Source organism: Pseudophryne corroboree, chromosome 6 (assembly GCF_028390025.1).
Source record: "Pseudophryne corroboree isolate aPseCor3 chromosome 6, aPseCor3.hap2, whole genome shotgun sequence".
In the NCBI taxonomy this organism is placed as follows: domain Eukaryota; kingdom Metazoa; phylum Chordata; class Amphibia; order Anura; family Myobatrachidae; genus Pseudophryne; species Pseudophryne corroboree.
In genome coordinates, this window is record NC_086449.1 from 172986468 (window position 1) to 173007823 (window position 21356).

Sequence of the window (21356 nt, forward strand, 5' to 3'; positions counted from 1 at the left end):
AAAGTGTTCTGCTCCTTTGGGTCAGAAAAAAAGAGACATAACTACGTGAGATAATATAAGAACAACAATTCATTTTTAGATATTTTTTTCAAATTCGATTTTATCAATTTTTACAATTATTTTTGTTAGTAAAAATCAATACAATATTAAGTTTGAAGAAGAAAAAAGATCTTTTAGCAACTTTGCCAAAGTTTTTTTTTTTTTCTCTAGAGATTTTTTATTTAAGGAATGATTAAATCTATATACAATTTATTGTCTCTTCTAAGATAGACTGCATTGGTCACTTCACTAACAGCAATACTGAGTAATTTTTTCAGGGTCACATTTTTTCTAAACTAATCTCCATTTTATATTTCTGAGCCTTAGGCAACAGTTAAATCGTGTAGTAGTTAAAACACCACTTCGTATTCTATGTGTTATAATAAATCTGGGGAAGCCTGCTGAAAAATATATGCTTTTAATATTTATTTTCAATCTGTCATCATTAACAGGACCTGTTGGGACATTTATGAAAATAGGTGCACAATGGACTGCAAAACAGGTGTTGTAACCCTTAGCAACTAGATGTTTACTTTAATTTTCATAACTGTACTTGTTTTGTATGTATGTATGAACTTCATTTCATGCAGTGGGTGAGTTTTACATCACATTCATCCTGTATCACTAGTCTCACATTACTTCTGCATGGTCATGGGATCTTGCTCCTTCCACTGTCCCTCAGTCTTGGGATTCCAGTTGATCTCACCCCCTTCCTCACATTATGATACTGCCCTATGTAACAACACCAGCAGACATGTAATTGGCTTGCACAAGATGAGAACACTCATCCCCTAAAATGTGGACAATTCCAATGACCTGATTGGTTAAAGGTCATTTTGTCCTTGCCCACTTCATAACAGGACACATATAAACTAGCAGGAGAATGGGGTGGAGATGAAGGAGGTGAAAACCAATAGCAAAAATGTGCTCTCACCATAGTAAACGCACCTTAAAATCAATTACAACAAATAAGGTGCTAATAATTACATCTTTTTACATAGTAACATGCACCAATTTTCTTACGTGTCCTTAAAAAATTACTTGAAAGCTAAAATTGGAAAATCTGGAATTATAAATTTGGTTCATAGACTAAAAGAGCAATAAAATGTTTAAAATTAATGATAAAATGCAGACATGACCTACATATTTTAAACCTCCCTAGATGAACATTGCAAATGTTTTATAATTTGGCCGATAAAATATTTAATTAACGCATATACTTGGAGAGCCCTATTCCTTTTGAAGGACCTTAAATCTAAAATTAAAACTAATCCAATATGAAAAACAATTTCATATTCACAAATATATATGTAAATGTTACCATAACTAGACAGAATTGAAGATTCTTGGCACTGTATTTATACTTGTTATGCAGCTGAGTGCAAGCTATTGTTCTAAGACAGTGGTTCTCAAACTCAGTCCTCAGGACCCCACACGGTTCATGTTTTCCATGTCACCCAGCAGGTGCACTGTGTATGACCAACTGTCACATTTAAAAAATCTACAGGTGACCTGCAAAACATGAACCGTGTGGGGTCCTGAGGACCGAGTTTGAGAACCTGTGTTCTAACAATCTTTCTAGACATTGACCCATCCAGCTGCTCAGCCAATATGCGAGTATCACCTTCCAATCTGGTGAAATGTGTGGTCAATCAAATTGGACAGGTTCGGCTTCACACCACTGCCGTGTTTTGTGCATGACTATATTGAGCCCGGAAGGGGTGTTGGTTTGGGGGGAAGGAATATATATATATATATATATATATAACCTATGTGGCCTTCAATGCCGCATTTGTTAAAGGTGAATTTATGTCGGTACTGATAAGATGTCATCTGTCAAATGTAAAAGAGGGATATTAAAAAGCAGATAACTGTAAATGTGTTTGAAATTTAGCATCAATATGACTAGGTCTTGTTCACCAAATATATCAGTCAATAGTACCTAATATTTGGTAATCTTAATCATCAGAAGAACAAATTTGTGGAGATAGAGATTTAACTTCTGAGCCTTGGCTTCTCTCATAAAGGTAATGTTCAGATACTCAGTATCATTCATTTAGTGCTGTACAGGCATTTCATGTGGGGGTTTGGGGAGTGGCATTTTATTCTTCCTTTTCGCTAACTGCTGCTTTAAACTGTACAATAGCAACATTTGTGTAGTTTACAAATTACAACAAAAGAGGAAAATTCTATATATATTTATATATATATTTATATATATATATATAAAAGCAGATATAGCAATCGGTAGGACGGACACATTGCGTTAAATATTCTACCTCTATATACAATTCTCCCATTATCTATTTCAAAATGTTCGCAGCAGGATAAAAAGTGCTTTAAAATGAAATTATAAAACAGGCAAAAAAAAAAAAAGGAAAGCTATTTACAGACTGACGGTTTTAGAAACTCAGACATGGGGTCTGTTCCCGAGCATTTTACACCTAATACAACAAAATAATAACAATGGTAAAAAAAATTTGACTTATTATTGGATTTACATTCGGTGTGCTATTAACCACCCGACAACTGGAGTGGTCAATAGTATAGGTGCAATGTTCATTATTTATCATCTCCGGCACAACCTGGCAACCTTATCCAATCTAGAAACTATTACATTTACCTCCTTAAAAAATCTAAATAGTCTTAATTCAACTATGTTCATAAAAAATACTTTTATTTAATTACTTATTCTTTGTAGCACCTGCAATATCCAGGCCCCCCCCCCCAAAAAAATAGGTGTTGCTGTTGTATATATTCTAGCACCACTAGTTTGCAATAATTGACTGGCTTATTGTGGAGATAAAGCAACACCCACCTACCCCCCTAACCGCCTCTTCTAAAAAAAATAAAAAAAATTAAAACCAATTATAAACACATATACAATGAGCTATCCTGTAGTCACATAGCGATATTCAGTGGGAAACGCCAAAGTAAAATAATATCCAGGATATTTTGGTCTGCATGGCAGTCCTAGTAATATAAGTGAAACAGAGAATACCTCAGCACCATGACAGTAAAATATAGAGAATGATGGTACATATTCACAGTTTTAATTCGATAAGAGAGGCAGCAGCCCTTCCATTCAGTCAAATCATAAAATCTGGTTAACTACTGCAGTGGTAAAGCCCGGACACACAGAGGTGCAGATGTATTAAGCCTGGAAAAGTGATGAGGCAGTGATAAGTGCAAGGTGATAAAGCACCAGCCAGTCAGCTCCTAACTGTTCATTTACATATTGCAGCTGATTGGCTGGTGTGTTATCACCTTCACTTACCACTGCTTTATCACTTCTCCAGTCTTAATACATCTGCCCCAGAGATTGTAGATGCATGCCTCTCCATAGGAACCTACCTCAAGGACAGGAAAACAGATGTGTACGTAAAGCGACTCGAGGCATTCTGATAATTTTTCATTTACTTTTGGTACTATAAAAATACTAGCAGCAAATAATGTTGTTAAGATACCAAATATTGTAAATAAAAAAAAAAAAAGGTTTCACCTCCCACCTAGAGAATCATTGTATTTACTTAATTTCTAGCATGTAATTCAATGGTGCATAAAAAGTGAGGGAGAGAGAAAGCACTCTGTATGTGCAGTGCGCAAAGTATAGTTATTTCAAGTAATTAGGTTTTATAAATATATTTAAAATGTTACAAATTTGCTGCTTTAAATAACATTGATTTCATAAATATATTTGAAGCAGTTGTCTCGTCAGGCACATCTGCATTCCTGCCCTGTAGGCCAACAGCTATACCCTGCAGTAGTTCTGTATTTGCATGATGATAGACAAACAAGCTGATAATTATTGATCTCCCTCATTAGCATAGAGACGGTCTATCCATGATCTAGCGCGCTGCTATGAATAAGTCACTACCGCCATCCACAAGACTGACGCAATGTGAACTGCAAGCGGATGTTTTTCCGGCGGTGTGGCACCTGTGATTCCTAGTAGCTAAAAAGACCAATTCAGATGAGAATGGCCTATAAATTATGCACCATCGCTGTTCTATAAAAATCCAATAAATATATGTCTGAATGCAGTTAAAAAAGGATGCCATGATTTGTGTGTTTTCCTGTCATTTGTTGTACAACATTAGGCTTAAAAATGCAGATATAAATCTTTTTAAGATTAAAATGGGGGGAATAAAAACAAAAACAAATAAAAACATTATACAGTAATAGTTCTCTTGCTCAAGGGTAAGTCCTGGGAGACGTGTACATAACCAAAATTCTCCTGTTGTACACATGTGAAAAAGCACCAAAAATAGCACCATATATTACAGTGCTGTCAATTAGCTGAGGTACAATGGCCACAATGGTAGCTGTTTTAATCTCATATCCAGCGGCTGTATGGTCCCGTAACCTTGGTATAGGCATACGAAGATGATGTTGTGAAAGAGTTTGTTAGGAGAGTAGCTGTTTGACGAGTTGGGATGGTGTCCTTATTATCAACAGGTGGGGTCTCTGTAGTGGTAGCACCTCCCCACTTTCTCTTTTTGCCAAAGCCTTTGACTTCTTGCTTGATGCCAAGCCTGGCAGCCTCCTCCTGCCTTAACCGTGCCCTCTCTGCCAGCTGTTTCATTTTGGCTTCCCAAAGTGCCAATCCATGGTTAGGCTGATTTAAGTTCTTGTGTTGGTAGAATACCAAGGAGATTCGGGTTGGATGACAGCGATTAGGCCTCTTTACAGGTGTGGTGGCATGAAGTTCTCTCCGTGCACACTCTATGAGAATGGAGCCATGGGCTGGAGCTACTGCAACCCCACCAATGTTTTCATCAAGGAAATTGTGCTCACTGTCCGACCAGACTTCCTCGTCATCCTCCTCTTTCTTCACAGGGGTTTCTTCCATGTTATCATCTAGACTGTAGGGGTCCCAGGTATCTGTTTTCAAGGGGGTAGATGGAGTGGCTGGAGCAGAAAACATGTTCCATGGCTTCTGCTGCATGCCGGAACTAGGTGTTACACTGCACCTATCGCTTCCGGCAACTGAATTCCAGAGCTTTTCCTGGAACATTGCAGTCTCCTTCATGGCTCGTCCACCACTCCAGTTCTTCTCCTGAGTGTTTGCAAAGCTGTCACTAAGCTTGCATGAGCTCCACACTTTCCCTGGAGTGTTTGAGTCACGTTGTCCTGCCTGAGTATCAATCCCGTATGCACCCCACTGCTTATTCTGTCCATGGAAGTTCTTCAATCCGACACTATTCGCTTGGACACCATAATAGTCTCTCTTATCTAGACCGTTTGGTAAGCTAGTTTTCTCACTGGTCATAAACATATTGGATATATCTGCACTTGGTCTTTCAGAAGAAAACACACCATTTGCTTTGTAGGAAATAGATTGATCACTTTTCTGTAATGAGAGATTCAAAGCAGGGCTCTGAGAATGGACACTGGGAGCCCTCTGAAAGGGATCATGCAAGAAATCTCCGATTGGCTCCTTCTTAATGATTTTGCTGAAACAGGGAGAATATGGACTGGTATCCATTGGAGCAGGAGTAGTCCGGTGGGGGGTGCCTAATGATTTCTGGCTGAGTGGATCTGGCAGGCTGTACTGTTGCGCTCTCCCATAACTTTGCTCCGATAACTCATTTCCATAACCATGGTTCATGCTGTCAGCCATTGACTGCATTTCAGGCTTTTTCTCAAATGTGTTGCTCATCCACCCACCAGTCCTCGTATCAGGGGAACCATAATTTGCAAACTGAGAAGGGACCACAGGGTTGCTGGAAAATCCGTAGTATCCAAAGGAAGGAAGAGCAAATTTTGAATGATAGCCATTCACAGAAGGCAGGTTAGGTGGTTGTGCATAGAAAGAATGGTAGGAGTAAACACTGTCCATGCTGTAGGGATCGGAAGGCCTGCAGCTGCCCAACACGGAGTAACTCTCAACAACTCCATTTGCGTTATACTTAAAGGAACTGTAGTGATTGGTTGGCTCCACTTTAATACAAGGCTTTACCTGTTGCTGAGGGATACCTGTGGATGCAGGGAACACAGTGCTGTTAGTATGGCCATAGTGGACATCAAAACGCAATACGGACTGTATCTTATTCTTATCTATACTGTGCCAACATAGTTTGCAGCAATGTGCAATGTTAGTAATAACATAAAATGCAAACTAAATACACAAATGAATAAACACAAACATTTATATTGAAACCATGGGGGTGATTCAGACATGATTGTAGATGTGCTAAAAATAAGAATTTACTCACCGGTAATTCTATTTCTCGTAGTCCGTAGTGGATGCTGGGAACTCCATAAGGACCATGGGGAATAGCGGGCTCCGCAGGAGACTGGGCACTCTAAAGAAAGATTAGGTACTATCTGGTGTGCACTGGCTCCTCCCTCTATGCCCCTCCTCCAGACCTCAGTTAGGGAAACTGTGCCCGGAAGAGCTGACATTACAAGGAAAGGATTTTTGGAATCCAGGGTAAGACTCATACCAGCCACACCAATCACACCGTACAACTTGTGATAACCTTACCCAGTTAACAGTATGAACAACAACTGAGCCTCACTCAACGGATGGCTCATAACAATAACCCTTATTAAGCAATAACTATATACGCGGATTGCAGAAAGTCCGCACTTGGGACGGGCGCCCAGCATCCACTACGGACTACGAGAAATATAATTACCGGTGAGTAAATTCTTATTTTCTCTGACGTCCTAGTGGATGCTGGGAACTCCGTAAGGACCATGGGGATTATACCAAAGCTCCCAAACGGGCGGGAGAGTGCGGATGACTCTGCAGCACCGAATGAGCAAACACAAGGTCCTCCTCAGCCAGGGTATCAAACTTGTAGAACTTTGCAAAGGTGTTTGAACCCGACCAAGTAGCCGTTCGGCAAAACTGTAAAGCCGAGACCCCTCAGGCAGCCGCCCAAGAAGAGCCCACCTTCCTTGTGGAATGGGCTTTTACTGATTTTGGATGCGGCAGTCCAGCCGCATAATGCGCCAGCTGAATCGTGCTACAGATCCAACGAGCAATAGATTGCTTTGAAGCAGGAGCACCCAGCTTGTTGGGTGCATGCAGGATAAACAGCGAGTCAGTTTTTCTGACTCCAGCCGTCCAGGCTACATAGATTTTCAAAGCCCTGACTACATCAAGTAACTTGGAGTCCTCCAAGTCCCGAGTAGCCGCAGGCACCACAATAGGTTGGTTCAAATGAAACGATGATACCACCTTTGGGAGAAATTGGGGACGAGTCCTCAATTCTGCCCTGTCCATATGGAAGATCAGATATGGGCTTTTACATGACAAAGCAGCCAATTCTGACACACGCCTAGCCGATGCTAAGGCCAACAACATGACCACCGTCCACGTGAGATACTTTAGTTCCACGGTCGTAAGTGGCTCAAACCAGTGGGATTTCAGGAAATCCAACACAACGTTAAGATCCCAAGGTGCCACTGGTGGCACAAAAGGAGGCTGAATATGCAGCACTCCGTTAACAAACGTCTGAACTTCAGGCAGTGAAGCCAGTTCCTTTTGAAAGAAAATGGATAGGGCCGAAATCTTGACCTTTATGGATCCTAATTTTAGGCCCATAGTCACTCCTGACTGTAGGAAGTGCAGGAATCGACCCAGCTGGAATTCCTCTGTAGGGGCCTTCCTGGCCTCACACCAAGCAACCTATTTTCGCCATATACAGTGAAAATGTTTTGCTGTCACGTCTTTCCTAGCCTTTATCAGCGTAGGAATAACTTCATCTGGAATGCCCTTTTCCGCTAGGATCCGGCGTTCAACCGCCATGCCGTCAAATGCAGCCGCGGTAAGTTTTGGAACAGACAGGGCCCCTGTTGCAACAGGTCCTGTCTGAGAGGCAGAGGCCATGGGTCCTCTGAGAGCATTTCTTGCAGTTCCGGGTACCGAGTCCTTCTTGGCCAATCCGAAGCAATTAATATTGTACTCACTCCTCTTTTTCTTACAATTCTCAGCACCTTGGGTAGGAGAGGAAGAGGAGGACATACATAGACCGACTGGAACACCCACGGTGTTACCAGTGCGTCCACAGCTATCGCCTGAGGTTCCCTTGACCTGGCGTAAAACCTTTTTAGCTTTTTGTTGAGGTGGGACGCCATCATGTCCACCTGTGGCAGTTCCCATCAATTTGCAATCTGCGTGAAGACTTCCTGATGAAGTCCCCAATCTCCCGGGTGGAGGTCGTGCCTGCTGAGGAGGTCTGCTTCCCAGTTGTCCACTCCCGGAATGAGCACCGCTGACAGTGCGCTTACTTGATTCTCCGCCTAGCGAAGAATTCTGGTGGCTTCTACCATCGCCACCCTGTTCCTTGTGCCGCCTTGGCGGTTTACATGAGCCACTGCAGACTGACTGGGTCAGAACCGGTTGGTCGCAAAGCAGGATCTCTGCTTGACTTAGGGCGTTGTATATGGCCCTTAGTTCCAGGATATTGATGTGAAGGCAAGTCTCCTGACTTGACCACAGACATTGGAAATTTCTTTCCTGTGTGACTGCCCCCTACCCTCGGAGGCTTGCATCCGTGGTCACCAGGACCCAGTCCTGAATGCCGAATCTGCGGCCCTCGAGAAGGTGAGCACTCTGCAGCCACCACAGGAGAGACACCCTGGCCCTGGGGGATAGGGTGATTAACCGATGCATCTGAAGATGTGATCCGAACCACTTGTCCAGTAAGTCCCATTGGAAGGTCCTCGCATGGAACCTGCCGCAGGGAATGGCCTCGTATGATGCCACCATCCTTCCCAGGACTAGAGTGCAGTGATGCACTGACACCCGTTTTGGTTTTAATAGATTCCTGACCAGTGTCACGAGCTCCTGAGCTCTCTCTATCGGGAGATAAACCCTTTTCTGATCTGTGTCTAGGATCATGCCTAGGAGAGGCAGATGAGCTGTAAGAACCAACTGCGACTTTGGAATACATAGAATCCAGCCGTGTTGCCGTTTCACTTCCAGAGAAAGTGATACGCTGTTCAGCAGCTGCTCTCGTGATCTCGTTTTTATGAGATCGTCCGTGATAATAGTGACACCCTGCATCCGCAGGAGCACCATCATTTCCGCCATTACCGTGGTGATATTCTCAAGGCCGTGGAAAGACCAAACTGCAACGTCTGAAATTGGTAGTGACAATCCTGTATCTCAATTCTGAGGTACGCCTGATGATGTGGATAAATGGGGACATGAAGGTATGCATCCCTTATGTCCCGATTCACGATAAAGTCTCCCCCTTTCAGGCTTGCAATGACCGCTTTTAGCGATTCCATCTTGAACTTGAACCTTTTCAGGTATATGTTCAGGGATTTTAATTCAATATGGGTCTGACCGAACCGTCTGGTTTCGGGACTACAACATGGTCGAATAATAACCCCCTCATGTTGAAGGAGGGGAACCTTGACTACCACCTGTTGAAGATACAATTTGTGAATTGCAGTTAACACTAGTTCCCTCTCTTGGGGGGAAGCCGGCAGGGCCGTCGGTGAGGGGGCATCTTCTCATAGTCCAGCTTGTATCCCTGAGACACAATATCTATTGCTCAGGGATCTAACAGGGAGTGAACCCACTTGTGGCTGAACTTACGAAGGCGTGTCCCCACCGGGCCTAGCTCCGACTGTGGAGCCCCAGCGACATGCGGTGGATTTTTGTAGAGGCCGGGGAGGACTTCTGTTCCTGGGAACTAGCTGTGTTGTGCAGCTTCTTTCCTCTGCCCCCGCCTCTGACAAGAAAGTACGCACCTCAGACTTTCTTGTTTCTCTATTCGAAAGGCTGCATTTGATAATGTCGTGCTTTCCTAGGCTGTGCAGGAATATAAGGCAAAATATCAGAATTACCAGCTATCGCTGTGGAGACCAGGCCCGAGAACCCTTCTCCACACAATCCTCAGCCTTCCATATGCCTCTTAAGTCGGCATCATCTGTCCATTGCATATTACTACAGGACACGTCAAGCAGAAATCGACATAGCTTTGACTCTAGGACCCAGTATACTCATGTCTCTTTGGGCATGTTATATAATTATATATCTATCACTTAAGAATTTATATATCTATATGCATACTAGGGTCTCAATCTCTGCTGATAAGGTACCTGTCCACGCTGCCACAGCGCTATAAACCCATGCCGACACAATCGCCGGTCTGGGTAGTATACTAGAACGTGCACGCTATCTGCAGGATCCCTGAGAATAGCTAGTGCTACCGTCTGTGCAAACAGGACACCCTAGGGGAAGATTCTCAACACATCCTGGCCCTAGTGAGGAAAGGATACAGCCTGAGAATTTTTTTGTGGGAAGCTGCAGTCTCTTGTCTGGAGATTCCCGCTCTTTTTCCTCATGAGAGGAGGGGAATTTACCTCAGCTTTCTTCCCCTTAACATGTGTACCCTTGTGTCAGGGACAAATGAGTCATCAGTGATATGCAAATCATCTTTTATTACAATAATCATATATTGAATACCTTTCAGCCATCTTGGCTGTAACTTTGCATTATCGTAGTCGACACTGGAGTTAAACTCTGTGTCGATACCAGTGTTTATTATTTTGGATAGTGAGCATTGAGAGACTCTGAAGGTCTCTGTGACATAGGGACAGACATGGGTAGATTTCCTGTCTGTTCCCTAACCTTTTGTGCAATAAATTCACCTTAGCACTTACACATATCCAAACAGGTGTCGGCGTTGTCGACGGAGACACCCTCTCGCACACATATACGCTCTATCACCTCCTTAGGGGAGCCTTTTACCTCAGACATGTCGACACACGCGTACCGACACACCACCCACACAGGGGATGCTCAATTTGAAGACAGTTCCCCCACAAGGCCCTTTGGAGAGACAGAGAGAGAGTATGCCAGCACACACCCCAGCGCTATATAACCCAGGGATTACACTACAACTCAGTGTTTACCCAGTAGCTGCTGTATATACAAATTTTGCGCCTAAATTTATGTGCCCCCCCCCCCCCCCCCCCTCTTTTCACCCTTTGTGTACCAGGATACTGCAGGGGAGAGCCTGGGGAGCTTCCTTCCAGCGGAGCTGTGAAGAGAAAATGGCGCTAGTGTGCTGAGGAAGAAGGCCCCGCCCCCTCAGCGGCGGGCTTCTGTCCCGCTTTCTGTGTAAAAAAATGGCGGGGTTTTTTACATCTATACAGTGCCTGACTGTATATATGTATTTTTATGCCAAAAGGTACTTCAATTGCTGCCCAGGGCGGCCCCCCCCTTGCCCCCCCCCCCCCCCCAGCGCCCTGCACCCTACAATGACCGGAGTGTGTAAGTGTGCTGGGAGCAATGGCGCACAGCTGCGGTGCTGTGCGCTACCTTAAATGAAGACAGGAGTCTTCTGCCGCCGATTTCACCGTCTTCAAGCTTCTGTTCTTCTGGCTCTGCGAGGGGGACGGCGGCGCGGCTGCGGGAACGGACGATCGAGGACAGGTGCCTGTGTTCGAACCCTCTGGAGCTAATGGTGTCCAGTAGCCTAAGAAGCGCAACTTAGCTGCAGGCAGGTAGGTTTGCTTCTCTCCCCTCAGTCCCACGTAGCAGTGAGTCTGTTGCCAGCAGAAGCTCACTGAAAATAAAAAACCTAACAAATACTTTCTTTTACTAGCAGGCTCAGGAGAGCCCTCTAGGAGCACCCAGCTCTGGCCGGGCACAGATTCTAACTGAGGTCTGGAGGAGGGGCATAGAGGGAGGAGCCAGTGCACACCAGATAGTACCTAATCTTTCTTTAGAGTGCCCAGTCTCCTGCGGAGCCCGCTATTCCCCATGGTCCTTACGGAGTTCCCAGCATCCACTAGGACGTCAGAGAAAATAGCACATCTATGATCAGAATCTCTGACATGCAGGGGAATGCCCAGCACAGGGCTAGTCCACCCTGCATGTCGAGTACTATCCCCGCCAGCACAGGTGAAAAAGCATCGCACGGTGGCAATGCTTTCGCACCCAAGTACTGTAGCTCCCTGCCTGCGCAGCTTAGCTGTGCTGGCAGGCGGCTAGCCGCTATATTCTGGGTCACATCGTCTGTGTGTGATGTCACGCAGCCGGTCCAGACACGCCTGCGCTGTCCGGACCGCGCCACCCCAATGGCCGTTGCACCCCCACCCCCACCCTTCTTCTGCCTGTGAATCAGGCAGAGGCGACCGCTTCAGTGAAATGCTTTCGCACGTGCAGTGCGGCTGCTGCGCGTGCACACTTCTGAAAGGGCATCAGGCTACAACAGCGATCGGGTCTGAATTAGGCCCCGTAGCATGACAACAACTGAGTGCTGCTTGCTTGTATCTATATGTAACAACAAATTGCTTCCACGGCAGCAACCAATAGGTTTTTAGTAAGTGGGTGATTCCCCAGAAAGTGACCATCAACTCCTGTGCATCACACGCTTTAAAAATGTTTTTCCTTTTAAACTGGTCTGTTAAGAAATTGTTGTTATATGAAAACTTAATTGCTTAGTAGCAATGCCTTACCCCATAACTTAAGACTCACTAAAACAGTGGTTCCCAAACTTTTTGAAATCACGGCACTCTAGAGTATCAGAATTTTTTTCACGGCACCCCTAGGCCAATAGTTTCTTATTGAAAAATGTAGAAAGAAATATTAAATTAAGTAAATTGTCTTTATATGTCATCCTTAGGGTAACTTATGTGGTGAGGGACAAGATTTGCTTCTGATTGTCAATATATTTTATGATTGGCAGCCATTAACACTGGTTTTGCTTTTTACATTGACCATTCAGAATTTGAATTGGTTCTGGATCACCAACCCGTGGCACCCCTGCAAGTGTCCCGAGGCACCCCAGGGTGCCACGGCACACAGTTTGGGAACCACTGCACTAAAATCTTGCTATTTTGGAGAAGTATGTCATTTGAATTTGTGAAGCTGTTCCGCGCATCACGGAGAATCACCCAAATATGGATGGTAAGTATTTTAACCCTCCCCTACCCTAACCTTCTGGGGGGTGGTGGCCACGGCTAACCCTCCAGGGTTGGTGGCTATGGCTAATACTCAGGGGATGGCAGCTATGGCTAACCACTCCTCCTAGTGCCTAACCCTAACCCCCTTGTGCCTTACCCTACCTGCACCCCCTAACCCTAATCTGTACCCCAATACTTACCGGTGTTCTGGCGCCAGTCGGGATTCTGGCATCAGTCACATGACCGTCGGCATCCCGGCCGCCGGTATTCCCTTTTTCTCTGACGTCCTAAGTGGATGCTGGGACTCCGTAAGGACCATGGGGAATAGCGGCTCCGCAGGAGACAGGGCACAAAAGTAAAGCTTTAGGATCAGGTGGTGTGCACTGGCTCCTCCCCCTATGACCCTCCTCCAAGCCTCAGTTAGATTTTTGTGCCCGAACGAGAAGGGTGCAGGCTAGGTGGCTCTCCTGAGCTGCTTAGAAGTAAAGTTTAAATAGGTTTTTTATTTTCAGTGAGACCTGCTGGCAACAGGCTCACTGCATCGAGGGACTAAGGGGAGAAGAAGCGAACTCACCTGCGTGCAGAGTGGATTGGGCTTCTTGGCTACTGGACATTAGCTCCAGAGGGACGATCACAGGTACAGCCTGGATGGGTCCCGGAGCCGCGCCGCCGGCCCCCTTACAGATGCTGAAGAGTGAAGAGGTCCAGAAATCGGCGGCAGAAGACGTTCCTGTCTTCATTAAGGTAGCGCACAGCACTGTAGCTGTGCGCCATTGCTCCCAGCACACTTCACACTGCGGTCACTGAGGGTGCAGGGCGCTGGGGGGGGGGCGCCCTGGGCAGCAATGTAAATACCTCCTATGGCAAAAAATACATCACATATAGCCCCTGGGCTATATGGATGTATTTAACCCCTGACAGTTTTCCAGATAAAAGCGGGAGAAGAGCCCGCCGAGAAGGAGGCGGGGCCTATCTCCTCAGCACACGGCGCCATTTTCCCACACAGCTCCGCTGGTAGGAAGGCTCCCAGACTCTCCCCTGCACTGCACTACAGAAACAGGGTACAACAGAGAGGGGGGGCACTTATTTGGCTAAAAATATATATAAGCAGCTATAAGGGATAGACACTTATTATAAGGTTGTCCCTATACAGTTTATAGCGCTTTGGTGTGTGCTGGCAAACTCTCCCTCTGTCTCCCCAAAGGGCTAGTGGGGTCCTGTCCTCTATCAGAGCATTCCCTGTGTGTGTGCTGTGTGTCGGTACGTTTGTGTCGACATGTATGAGGAGAAAAATGATGTGGAGACGGAGCAGATTGCCTGTAATAGTGATGTCATCCCCTAGGGGGTCGACACCTGAGTGGATGTACTGTTGAAAATTACGTGACAGTGTCAGCTCTGTATAAAGACAGTGGTTGACATGAGACAGCCGGCTACTCAGCTTGTGCCTGTCCAAACGTCTCATAGGCCGTCAGGGGCTCTAAAGCGCCCGTTACCTCAGATGGCAGATACAGACGCCGACACGGATACTGACTCCTGTGTCGACGGTGAAGAGACAACCGTGATTTCCAATAGGGCCACACGTTACATGATTGAGGCAAGGGAAAATGTTTACACATTTCTGATAATATGAGTACCACCAAAAAGGGGTATTATGTTTGGTGAGGAAAAACTACCTGTAGTTTTCCTGAATCTGAGAAATAAAATGAGGTGTGTGATGATGCGTGGGTTTCCCCCCGATAACAATTGATAATTTCTAAAAAGTTATTGGCAGTATACCTTTTCCCACCAGAGGTTAGGGTGCGTTGGGAAACACCCCCTAGGGGGGATAAGGCGCTCACACGCTTGTAAGAACAAGGGCTCTACCCTCTCCTGAGATGGCCGCCCTTAAGGATCCTGCTGATAGAAAGCAGGAGGGTATCCTAAAATGTATTTACACACATACTGGTGTTATACTGCGACCAGCAATCGCCTCAGCCTGGATGTGCAGTGCTGGGTTGGCGTGGTCGGATTCCCTGACTGGAAATATTGATATCCTAGATAAGGACAGTATATTATTGCCTATAGAGCATTTAAAATATATGCGAGATGCACAGCGGAATATTGCCGACTGGCATCAAGTATAAGTGCGTTGTCCAATTCTACCAGTAAAGTGGTCAGGTGAGGCGGATTCCAAACGGCATTTGGAAGTATTGCCTTAAAAAAGGCATTTGGGGTCAGTCTTTCAGACCTGGTGGCCACGGCAACAGCTGGGATATCCACGTTTGTACCCCAGGTCGCCTCTCAAAATAAGACGCGGTTTTATCAGGCGCAGTCCTTTGTTGGCAAGCGGACAAAAGGTTCCTCTTTTCTGCTCGTGACAGAGGGAGAGGAAAAAGGCTACAGAGATGAGCCAGTTCCCAGGAACAGAAACCCTTTCCCGCCTCTGCCAAGCCCTCAGTATGATGCTAGGGCTTTACAAGCTCAGGCACGGTGGGGGCCCGTTCTCAATGAATTTCAGTGCGCAGTGGGCTCACTCGCAAGTAGACCCCTGGATCCTTCAGGTAATATTTCAGGGGTACAAATTGGAATTCGAGACGTCTCCCCCTCGCCGTTTCCAAAAGTCGGTTTTACCGACGTCTCCCTCTGACAGGGAGGCAGTTTTGGAAGCCATTCACAAGCTGTATTCCCAGCAGGTGATAATCAAGGTACCCCTCCTGCAAAAGGAAACGGGGTATTATTCCACACTATTGTGGTACCGAAGCCAGACGGCTCGGTGAGACCGATTCTAAATCTAAAATCTTTGAATACAGAGGTTCAAATTCAAGATTGAGTCACTCAGAGCAGTGATTGCGAACCTGGAAGAAGGGGACTACATGATGTCTCGGGACATCAAGGATGCTTACCTTCATGTCAAAAAATGTACCCTTCTCACCAAGGGTACCGCAGGTTATGGTACAGAACTGTCACTATCAGTTCAGACGCTGCCGTACGGATGGTCCACGGCACCCCGGGTCTTTACTAAAGTAAGGACCGAAATGATGATATTCCTTCGAAGGAAGGGAATTTTAGTTATTCTTTACTTGGACGATTCCCTGATAAGGGTAAGATCCAGGGAACAGTTGGAGGTCAGTGTAGCACTATCTCAGGTAGTGTTGCGGCAGCACGATTGGATTCTCAATATTCCAAAATCGCAGCTGGTTCCGACGACTTGTCTTCTGTTCCTAGGGATGATCCTGGACACAGTCCAGAAAGAAGGTGTTTCTCCCGGAGGAGAAAGCCAGGGAGTTATCCGAGCTAGTCAGAAACCTCCTAAAACCGAGCCAAGTCTCAGTGCATCAATGCACAAGGGTTCTGTGTAAAAATGGTGGCTTCCTACGAAGCAATCCCATTTGGCAGATTCCACGCAAGGACTTTCCAGTGGGACCTACTGGAAAAATGGTCCGGGTCGCATCTTCAGATGCATCAGCGGATAACCCTGTCACCAAGGACAGGGGTATCCCTCCTGTGGTGGTTGCAGAGTGCTCATCTTCTAGAGGGCCGCAGATTCGGCATTCAGGACTGGGTCCTGGTGACCACGGATGCCAGCCTGCGAGGCTGGGGAGCAGTCACACAGGGAAGGAATATCCAGGGCTTATGGTCAAGCCTGGAGACATCACTTCACATAAATATCTGAAGCTAAGGGCCATTTACAATGCTCTAAGCTTAGCAAGACCTCTGCTTCAAGGTCAGCCGGTGTTGATCCAGTCGGACAACATTACGGCAGTCACCCACGTAAACAGACAGGGTGCCACAAGAAGCAGGAGGGCAATGGCAGAAGCTGCAAGGATTCTTCGCTGGGCGGAAAACCATGTGATAGCACTGTCAGCAGTATTCATTCCGGGAGTGGACAACTGGGAAGCAGATTTCCTCAGCATGACCTCCACCCGGGAGAGTGGGAACTTCACCCAGAAGTCCTCCACATGATTATAAACCGTTGGGAAAAACTCGACAGGTATTGCGCCAGGTCAAGGGACCCTCAGTCAATAGCTGTAAAGGCTCTGGTAACACCGTGGGTGTACCAATCAGTGTATGGGTTCCCTCCTCTGCCTCTCATACCCAAGGTACTGAGATTGATAAGATGGAGAGGAGTAAGCACTATATTCGTGGCTCCGGATTGGCCAATAAGGACTTGGTAACCGGAATTTCAAGAGATGCTCACGGAGGATCCGTAGCCTCTACCTCTAAGAAGGGACCTGCTCCAGCAAGGACCCTGTCTGTTCCAAGACTTACCGCGGCTGCGTTTGACGGCATGGCGGTTGAACGCCGGATCCTGAAGGAAAAAGGCATTCCGGATGAAGTCATCCCTATCCTGATCAAAGCCAGGAAGGATGTAACCGCAAAACATTATCACCGCAATTGGCGAAAATATGTTGCGTGGTGCGAGGCCAGTAAGGCCCGACGGAGGAAATTCGACGATTCCTACATTTCCTGCAAACAGGAGTGTCTATGGGCCTGAAATTGGGGTCCATTAAGGTTCAAATTTCGGCTCTGTCAATTTTCTTCCAAAAAGAACTAGCTTCAGTCCCTGAAGTTCAGACGTTTGTAAAAGGGGTACTGCATATACAGTCTCCTTTGGTGCCTTCAGTGGCACCTTGGGATCTCAATGTAGTTTTTGGGTCCCAAAAGTCACATTGGTTTGACCCACTTAAATCTATGGAGTTAAAATATCTCACAGGAAAAGTGGTCATGCTGTTGGCTCTGGCCTGGGCCAGGCGCGTGTCAGAATTGGCGGCTTTATCCTGTAAAAGCCCTTATCTGATTTTCCATTCGGAGAATTGAGGACTCGTCCTCAGTTTCTCCCTAAGGTGGTTTCAGCGTCCACCTGAACCAATCTATTGTGGTGCCTGCGGCTACTAGGGACTTGGAGGACTCCAAGTTGCTAGACGTTGTCAAGGCCGGAAAATATATGTTTCCAGGACGGCTGGAGTCAGAAAATCTGACTCGCTGTTCATCCTGTATGCACCCAACAAGCTGGGTGCTCCTGCTTCTAAGCAGATGATTGCTCGTTGGATTTGTAGTACAATTCAGCTTGCACACTCTGTGGCAGGCCTGCCACAGCCAAAATCTGTTAAAGCCCATTCCACAAGGAAAGTGGGCTCATCTTGGGCGGCTGCCCGAGGGGTCTCGGCTTTACAACTTTGCCGAGCAGCTACTTGGTCAGGGGCAAACACGTTTGCTAAATTCTACAAATTTGATACCCTGGCTGAGGAGGACCTGGAGTTCTCTCATTCGGTGCTGCAGAGTCATCCGCACTCTCCCGCCCGTTTGGGAGCTTTGGTATAATCCCCATGGTCCTTACGGAGTCCCAGCATCCACTTAGGACGTTAGAGAAAATAAGAATTTACTTACCGATAATTCTATTTCTCGTAGTCCGTAGTGGATGCTGGGCGCCCATCCCAAGTGCGGATTGTCTGCAATACTTGTATATAGTTATTGTTACAATAACATCGGGTTGTTTATTGTTGTGAGCCATCTTTCAGAGGCTCCTACGTTTTATCATACTGTTAACTGGGTTCAGATCACAAGTTGTATGGTGTGATTGGTGTGGCTGGTATGAGTCTTACCCGGGATTCAAAATCCTTCCTTATTATGTACGCTCGTCCGGGCACAGTATCCTAACTGAGGCTTGGAGGAGGGTCATAGGGGGAGGAGCCAGTGCACACCACCTGATCCTAAAGCTTTACTTTTGTGCCCTGTCTCCTGCGGAGCCGCTATTCCCCATGGTCCTTACGGAGTCCCAGCATCCACTACGGACTACGAGAAATAGAATTATCGGTAAGTAAATTCTTATTATAAGTAATGTGTAGTGCATATAGACATGCATACTTTAAGCATGCCACCATCTTGATATCACATGCTACTTTGTTAATATCCATCTCTCATTTATTATTCACCTGGGTTCTGTTGGTGGGTCTCTATGTCTGCTGGCTCCTGCTTGGCCTTATCCGGGGTTGCCTGCTTCTCTTTCTGGAGTTTCTTCTTTTCAGCTGCCAGCTTCTTGGCTTCCATCTGCCGCTGCCTGCAGGACTTGGCAGGTTCGGAGAGTTTACGGACCTCGCGGGGGAAGGAAGATAGCACCTGTATTCCTCCTTTCTGGATCTTTATTTCCTGGCCCTCTTCACTCCCAAACTCATCTGTGGTGTCCATTTTGTACAGTGGCAGCACATGGAGCTGTTCATCCTCAGCGATCTTACCAACTGTCCTGTTGTCCTCCTTTGTCAGAGTGCAGACCTACATAGGAGGGGGAGGGGTGTTATTTCTCAGTATTCACATGTACAAATAAATGACCTTCTGTATTTCCAATTCAGTGCCTCCGAGTGACATGGTTCGGACCCTTATGCTGCTTTTGAAACGGTTCTTTAAACGGTTCTTAAAACGGGTCTGAGCAGTTAAACCCCCTTCACATCGCATGTTGTAACCAGTATATTACCATTTCATTACCGTTTTGGTACCTTTCACACTGAACCCGTTTCTCCCATAAAAAACAGTGGTTGTCATTATAAATGGACTTTTCTGGCCCACACATTATTAATAATTATTAATTAATTAATTATTAATAATTTGGATAGTCGTATGATGGAACCCAGCAGCTTGAAGCATTTTAACCATGTTTTTATATATGAGTGCATCCTTGACTGTCCCAGCTATTTGTCTGCAGATTTCCTCATCCCCTCTGATTCTTAGCAGCTCCCTCACCTCTTCATCACTCCAAGTTGCCATTGTATAATATATTTGCAGTAAGAAAACGCTTCTAAACCCACTCTCATGTGTCTCATGTGTTTTTCCTCCAGCTTCCTGCTTCTGCCTGGTGACATCACACATGGAGACAGCCTATCACCTCCTGTGGCTTGGAAATACCGTTTCTGAGCCTTTCACACTGCACAGTGAAACGGTTCTGAACCGGGTAGGACCCTGCTTTTTAACCGTTTTAAAATACCCGTATTTTGAAAACGGTAAATTCAATGTGGCCCTTTCACACCGCAGCTAGAACCGTTTAGGAAGGCTGAAAAATTGGCAATTTACTGGTTTAAAGCTGCGGTGTGAAAGGGGTATTACTGGAGACCTAGGAAGTCATCTCCAGTTCCATAATCACATTCAGAAATTCAATTTCAGCACGACTGCTCTAAATCTAAGTGCTATGTATTATATTTAGCATTCATAAATATTGCTAAAGAACAAATAAAGTGTTTGTGCCTAAACAAAACAAATGTTTGCACTTAACTTTTGGGGAGTCATTCTGTAAATAAGTGGATATTTTTCCTGTACTTAAAACATCCTACTAACTCATAGGAGTACTGCAAGTCACTCCTGTTAAGTGTAGCCATACGCAGTACTTACAGTGGCTCCAGAGCTGTCTACTGAGATTTGCGAGTCTGAGGTGAGATAGGCCACGATGGGGGAGATGGGGCGATATGAGGTGCTGGGCATCTCACCTCCCTCGCAGCTATTTGAATTGACCCTATAGCAGAGGTTCTCAAACGGTCCAGGTTTAAGGTATATCCATGGCTCAGCACAGATGGTTAAATCAAATTAACTGAGGTGCTAATTAAGTCACTTGTGGCCTAGCATGGATATTCCTAAAACTTGGACCATTGGGATGCCTTGAGGACTGCGTTTGAGAACCTCTGCCCTATAGTTTTACTTAGATGGTTTCGGATTTCTACATTGTCTGGTCAACCCTTTGTTTAGCAGAAGTAGCCTGAGTGCTGGGCTTGTATTAGCTAAATGGGAAATGTTTCGTATATATTAATGGACCCCTAGGGCACAGTGAAATTCCTGCCACACTAAGCTGAGCTTATAAGCATCCTTTTAGCGATTTACCAAGAAGTACTACTCCATTACACCTTAGCTATTACCACAGCTGCAGTGGAATTTAAAATTTTATGCTTTCTATTATTTTCATAGTAACCTATTTTATTACTCTGTATATAAAGCTCCATAGTTTTATTGGTCATTAAATGTAATGCACTAGTCTATCAGAAACCTGTATTTAGGATTTCTAGCCATGCATGCATTTCTCTGAGAGGTACAATGGCAATGGCCTTCTTACCACAGTGCAACCATTGTAGAGGTTGTGCTGGTCCTTGTGAGCATGGGCACAGAAATCCATGCATGCTGTCACCCCGGAGAATGGACGCCCCTCTTCCAATCCGAGCCGACAATCTATTGCTGTTTCTTCATTGTTAACCTAAAGGGGAAGATTTAGCTTAGACTGAATAACAGGACACGTTATGTTACAGCTTTCATTTATACTCTGATTATCAAGACACAGAGAAAATGATCTAAACAAACAAAAAGCGCATCCCTGCCTCACTGACAGCAGCGCATCCCTGACAGCAGCGCATCCCTGCCTCACTGATAGCAGCACATTCCTGACAGCAGCGCATCCCTGCCTCACTGATAGCAGCACATCCCTG

General features: G+C 45.7%; 2 protein-coding genes across 5 annotated transcripts in view; one reads left to right on the plus strand and one right to left on the minus strand.

The window, feature by feature from the left end:
- The window catches only part of MOB1A (MOB kinase activator 1A), a 340751-nt gene that overhangs the window by 280209 nt on the left and 39186 nt on the right, over nucleotides 1–21356 (plus strand). Inside the window, exons 5-6 of one of the 2 annotated variants that reach the window (XM_063932121.1) lie at nucleotides 492–541; nucleotides 19731–19766. In XM_063932121.1, coding sequence (XP_063788191.1) covers nucleotides 492–541; nucleotides 19731–19751 — 71 coding nt within the window. In that variant the 3' untranslated portion in view covers nucleotides 19752–19766. Of the gene's footprint in view, nucleotides 1–491; nucleotides 542–19730; nucleotides 19767–21356 lie in introns of those variants that run through there. The other variant, XM_063932120.1, reaches the window with a different exon arrangement.
- Nucleotides 442–21356, minus strand: part of TET3 (tet methylcytosine dioxygenase 3) — a 130669-nt gene continuing 109754 nt past the window's right edge. For all 3 annotated transcript variants that reach the window (XM_063932116.1, XM_063932115.1, XM_063932117.1), the window contains 3 exons: nucleotides 20990–21127; nucleotides 18834–19170; nucleotides 442–6018 (listed from right to left, as the gene is read on the minus strand). In XM_063932116.1, coding sequence (XP_063788186.1) covers nucleotides 4376–6018; nucleotides 18834–19170; nucleotides 20990–21127 — 2118 coding nt within the window. In that variant the 3' untranslated portion in view covers nucleotides 442–4375. The remainder of the gene's footprint in view (nucleotides 6019–18833; nucleotides 19171–20989; nucleotides 21128–21356) is intronic.